Source organism: Lactuca serriola, chromosome 5 (genome assembly GCF_051521515.1).
Source record: "Lactuca serriola cultivar US96UC23 chromosome 5, Lser_US96UC23_V15, whole genome shotgun sequence".
Taxonomy (NCBI): Eukaryota; Viridiplantae; Streptophyta; class Magnoliopsida; order Asterales; family Asteraceae; genus Lactuca; species Lactuca serriola.
This window is the reverse complement of record NC_136412.1, coordinates 363,641,277-363,647,711: the sequence shown is the minus strand read 5'-3', so window position 1 is coordinate 363,647,711 and position 6,435 is coordinate 363,641,277. Positions and strand designations below refer to the sequence as shown.

Genomic DNA, 6,435 nt, shown 5'->3' with positions numbered 1-6,435 from the left:
CGTCTTCAAGCATCGACTTCTATTGAAACAAATCCAATGAATAAATTAGTGAGAAAATATCCATATTCCATTCCAACATAATTTGAATTCGTGATTCCATTCTGATAGAAATGAAATTCAGTTACCAATGATTATATTAATTCAGGGCATTCTAACAGAATATGCTCATGATTATATAAATACAACATTAATCATACCTCAAATAGCTTCTATTGAGATATACCTTCTTCAAAGTGTTAAATGAAGTGTATAGTTGATGAGTTATACGAATCTCCTACTCAGTTAAGATTTGCACTAACTAACTATGCTGTAGCTAATGGATACCGACTTTGGTTAATGAAAAGTGATAAAAGGAGGCTAATTTTTAGGTGTGGGAAAAAATGCAAAAAAACCATGTCCTTGGTTTTTACATCTTTTGGTTGATGACTTGGGTGTTGAGGGTGGAAGGGGTATAGTTGTAGATTTGAATGCTCTGTACAAAATATTGTTATAAACTTGACAATGATAGATGATTTTGTCTCTCTCTACTCTTGAGTTGATGTTGTCTTGCGATATAATATGTTGTTCTATTGTAGCTTATAGGTTAATTATCAACTTAGTTATCTCAAAGTGCCACAGTCTATTTCAATTTAGTTAGATACACAATACTTAAACTAAGATTCTACGATACCAGCGTTCCATACGATGATTTTTCACCAAAAAATATGGGCTACCCCTTACGAATGTTCCTAGCTCCGCCTCTGATTAAGCCCATCTGTGATTTTGAAAAACCATCTGCGAACGTACAAGCGATATCTAGGTTGTGATGATGGTTTTCATAATGAAAGCTGAAATTCTATTATTTAACGATATTTACACCAAAATTGATGACGCCCATGTAAATGCTAATGAGGAGGTAATCTAAGAAGCCGTTAAAGAGGAGTAGAAATCAAAAAGTGACGGGTTGGACTTCCAGTATGATTTCAAATGGTTTGTACGTTCGTAGATGGCTTTTCAAAATCGCAGATGGGCTTAATCCATTTGTGATTTCAGTGGCTAAATTTGTAAGTTGGCTATTTTTACAATTTTCTCAATAAAAAAAAATAAAACATGTATACGAATGATGTAAAAGAAAAACACATAAAAAATATTTAATAATTATATTTGGTGTTTGATAGTTATCCAGGGTTCTATTTTAATTTGTTTATTCAAGCAAAAGCATAAATAAAAAAATTAAAAAAAAGGTTATATATTGTGACCGAACAAAACATAAAAAAATATTAAATCATATATTTGATTAAGACGTCAAAAATATTAAAGTATTTTTAAACCACAAAAACTAATATGAATAATTAAAGGTAAGAATAAATAACAATATGATATATATATATATATATATATATATATATATATATATATATATATATATATATATATATATATATATATATATATATATACTTTTAAAAAATAAAAATAATTTTATAAGAAATATATAAATTCTATTAAAATAAAGAACAAATAAAATTTTTATATAATAATAATAATACATTGTTAAAAAAAGTGTAAAAGAAAAAGAAATTATAAATTAGTTTTTTATATGAAACAATGATAAAAACTGTAATATAAACCTTAGGGATATAACCTATTAATTTTTAAATTTGATGACCAAAACTATAAATCATACGAAAACACGAGGACCATTTCTGTAATTTACTCTAAAAAGAACATTAAAATAATTTTGAAAAGATGTGGATGGTCATTCCGTACATTTTTAATATTTTTTTAATTGGATTTACAGGTGGTTTTGAGTTAGGCGGTTTTGCCTATTACAAATGATAAGTTCCCCACCACGGTCCACGACCATTAGTCAATTTAGTATCGTGCTAATAAGTAATCCACTATCTTTGCACCAGCCACCTACCCATGTCATGGGCACAAACAAAGCTACATGTTGTTAAACTAGATAATTACTCAATTTATACAATCACATAGCTATAAATACCTTAGGAATGTAGATTCCTATAACACATAAAAACATCGCTCCCCATCAAAAAGTACAAAGATGGAAGCAATTACCTTAAAATTTGCTTCGGTTGTGCTGTTTTTGTCAATGATCACGTTATTTTTTGTTGCTTCTGCAGATAGTAGTTATGGAAAACCTCAGCTTAACGAACATTTGCCACCGAAACCCGTAATACCAAAAGAGGAACACGGTGCGTACGAAAAGAGCAACCCTAAGATACCAACAAAGGCAGTGATACCAAAAGAGGAATTTGGAGCCTACAAAAAGAGCAATCCTAAGGTACCAACAAAGCCTATGATACCAAAGAAGGAATATGGAGCTGACGAAAAAATCAATCCTAAGGTACCAACGAAGCCCGTGATACCAAAAGATGAGCATATTGGAACCTACGAAAAGAGAAATCCTAAGTTACCAACAAAACCCGTGATACCAAAAGAGGAACATGGAGCCTATGGAAAGGGGATTCCTAAGATACCGACAAAGCCTGTGATAACAAAAGCGGAACACAGAGCGTATGGAAAGAACAACCCTAAACTGCCCAAAGAGCTTGTGATACCAAAAGAGGAACACGGAGGATACGGAAAGAATAATCCTAAAATACCCACACCAAAGCCTTTGATACCAAAAGAAGAACATGGAGCATACGGAAAAATAAACCCTAAGATACCAACGCCTGAAAAGCCCAAGCTACCTAAGGTGTCGGAACACCTGACGAATATAGCCGTTCAAGGCCTTATTTATTGTAAATATGGTTCCAAACTTATCCCACTTAAAGGTAATGCGCTCTTTGCATGCGGTACTAGTTTATTATTTATAATCTGTCGGAAAAAATATATCATCATTTGTTGGACTTAAATAGTGGTTTTTATAACTTATTCATACACCCAAAACATGTAAAAAATAGCGTAAATCTAAGTAGTAATTGGTAGGTTTTGACCGCCCATGCAAATAATGATCATATATAGTATGCATGGTAACAAATCTGTTATTAATTAATCAAATGAAAACAGGAGCGACGGTGAGAGTTACTTGTTTGGCCGTGCACAAGAACGGATATGAATCTGCACCGTTTTCATTCTCGAGTTGCCCGACAGATGTGAAGGGTTACTTCTTGGCCAAAATATCATCATCAGAGCTTCTAAAAAACAATCTCTGGGAGGTAACTGAGTGCAAATCTTTCCTTGAGGACTCACCATGGCCAGGCTGCAAGGTTCCTGAAGATACCAATGGAGGAATCACGGGTGCTCAACTCACATTTTCTCGTATGCTCAACGGATACAGTTTGTCATCAGTAGGCCCTTTCATATACAATGCAGGGCCCCAACCTTCTTTAACGAAAGAAGGCTACTAGATCCATCCAATATCCATCAATCATTCTATTTATTTTGTTTTCTTCCAAAAACAATTCATTGTTTGTTAATTGATTTCTTTAATTTTTTGTGATCACACAAAGATGCCACTTGTAAGATTTAATATGTGATGTTGCTTTTTTTTTTTTTTTTTTAAATTGAATTTGTCCTTTAAACATGAAACTATATATATATATATATATATATATATATATATATATATATATATATATATATATATATATTCAAAATCTAAGATCATTTTTTCACACCACAAAATTGATTTTGTTATAATTTTGTAATAATATTATTTATTTTGTTATAATTTTGTGATAATATTATTTATAAAGGCATCATAAAAAAGATGGAATACATAATTAATTCTTAAAATCAAATTGGTGTAAAAAAATAGTGTATATAGTTAGAGATGAAATATTATTTTTATACTAGTTTGTGTAGAAAGTTGTGTTATGGGTTGCATTTTGTTTAGGTCAAAGTTTCCTATATTATATTAAAGAAAAGACAAATGACCCGATAAGAGCATTGAGTATGGACAACATATTATAACATTATTTTGGTATCATCTCACATGTCATATCACCAAGGGTGTTATAACATTAATTGAATAAATGATCACCATATTATAATATCTACTAATTTCCATCTAATCATTTTTTAATTTTGAGATTTTTTTTATAAAACCAAATATATTTTTATAAAATATAATATTTAAAAAAAAATAACACATAAAAACTAAAAAAAAAATAACATTTACATTAAACATAACATAACCATAGTCCTAATTGCTCAAATAAGTTTTCTTAATTTGTTCCTTCATCGCTTATAGCACTGTCAGATCTCGGAGCGCCAAACCCTCCTCGTTAGCCCACAGAATTGACAAGTGATTTCTCATTTGTTTTCTCTCTCTCTCTCTCTCTCTCTCTCTCTCTCTCTCCCTCTCTCTTTCTCCTCCCACGCTCGCCTTTCAAGGAATTCCAAGTGTCAATGTTTTGTCAACTAATTTTTTCTTTTTGTATTAAATTGTGCTCATCGAACTTTTCTTTCCTTTCAACCACAGATCTTGCTTTCGTCTCAAGCTCTTCTGCATGTTTTACAACGCGTATCGCTTTGTCACGTCCAATCGGTCATCATGGTGGGGGAGATTTCCTTTATATCATCTGAAATCTCATCCGTGTTGGCGTTGAGGTCGATGTGAGTTCGTGCATCCGAAACGTCGATCGAACTCAAATTTTGAGACCTCTTAATTGAAATTGCAACGATGTTGGAGTTTTAATCCATTTTGGATCTACTAGCACCAACTCCGATGATTTATCGAAATCGAACACATGTCCCATTTTGACCCGATATTGTTCTTTTATAGATCTGAACAAATCAAAGTAATTGGTTCCGCTCTACTATTGCGTCTGAAGCCTGGTGTAAATACCATTGAATTTTGTGTACCGCTTACATATTTGACTCTATTTGGTACTAAGCATGTCGGTATTACAATACGGTCCATAGCGTGTAATTTTTCGATCACTGCCTCTCAATAAGCACCTTTCTTCATACCATTTCCGTGATTTTCGTTTTTTAAAGTACCACAACACGTTGCCGCCAAAGCATATTCCTCCTTCGGTGTCCAGTATTGTGGAATTTCCTCACTTTTCGTTTCAATAGCTATAGATTTCCCTTTCCCTTTCCCATTCCTATTGTAACATTCCAAAAACTATGATAAATAATTTCATTTTTATAAAATCATTCAACAAAACCATAAGATAGTAATCCGTTTTTTTCAACACAAAACCATAAAGTCAGCGTATAAAAATCTCTCAAATCATAATCAATAAGGAGGATGTATACAATCATGCATTTGCCATGCCCCAATCATCTGATGTACCTGAAACTATGAAACCAACAACTATAAGACAAAGTTTAGTGAGTTCCCCCAAAATACCCCACATAACAACACTTGTATAATGCATGCACACTGGGCCCACATCATCAGACTGGATTGCCTCTGAGCCCACAACATGAGATTGGATTGCCCACTCTCGGCCCACAGCTCATGACTGGCTTAATCTCGAGCCCACAACATAAGACTGGATTGCCCTCCCGACCCTTAGCTTGTGACTGGATTGCTCCCGGGATTGTTGGCTTACATCACAAAGCAGTACCGCCTCAACCAAACCGTACTATGTCGACATATGCAACAGATAACAATAACCAACAAGTACATGTAATCATACACATCTACCAATATAAAATATCATTATAACATAGCAACATCTTAGACACAAGGATACATAACGCAATCATTGGTGCCTTCGACCCATGAGTATAGTGAGGTGTCACACCCCCAAACCAAGGATGGCGGAAACGTCCCAGGGGTGGAGGACTTCATGTATAGTATCACAACAACGTGTATAATAGTGCTCAAAGTAAATACAACCATCATAAATATAATTGAAAAAGTTACACCAAAGTATATGTTTACATGTTTCAAAATCAATTACATTATGATGACAAAAATAAATTGTTGACGGTTTAACGTCCCATCCTCAAAGTGCTGAAGTTTTCATGTTTCATTGATTTACTGAGAATACAAGTAGTTTTGAAAAAGTGTCAACAATTAAGTTGGTGAGTTCATAAGAGTTTTGTTTGAAGTAGAAACCGTTTTCCTTGTAAAATCGATAGAGTTTGATTTCAAGAAAATCCAATATTTTCTTAGTTAAGTGTGAACAGAATATTCCTATATGATGTGTTAATGAACCCTAGAATGACCCGTATATTTTCCCTATAATCGTCCAACGTATATAAGTTATATAAGATTTAAGTTAGATAAAACGTTGAATATAGTGGGTCTGCCCTAGGTCCACAAGCCACCGAGGAACAGGAGATGAGGCCGGCCCCACCAATTCTAAGCCAATTGAGACTAAATTCTTATACGACTCTAGCATATACGCTCAACGATTATAGTTGAAGTCTAACAATTCTAGATGAAATATAGTTTTAATATCATAATAACTATTTTGTGTGAACCCGGTACTTTGGAATGTACCCCATTTATATGAAAACCTGGTA

The 6,435-nt window shown here is 33.1% G+C and overlaps 1 protein-coding gene across 1 annotated transcript; it reads left to right on the top strand.

Annotated features, from left to right (window-relative positions):
* The first annotated feature begins 1,998 nt into the window (after positions 1-1,998).
* On the top strand, positions 1,999-3,512 carry LOC145055761 (uncharacterized). The gene is made up of 2 exons (XM_079004156.1): positions 1,999-2,780; positions 3,016-3,512. The coding sequence occupies exons 1-2, from the start codon at positions 2,045-2,047 to the stop codon at positions 3,354-3,356; spliced, it is 1,077 nt and encodes a 358-aa protein (XP_078860282.1). The 5' UTR covers positions 1,999-2,044; the 3' UTR covers positions 3,357-3,512.
* The last annotated feature ends 2,923 nt before the right edge of the window (positions 3,513-6,435 follow it).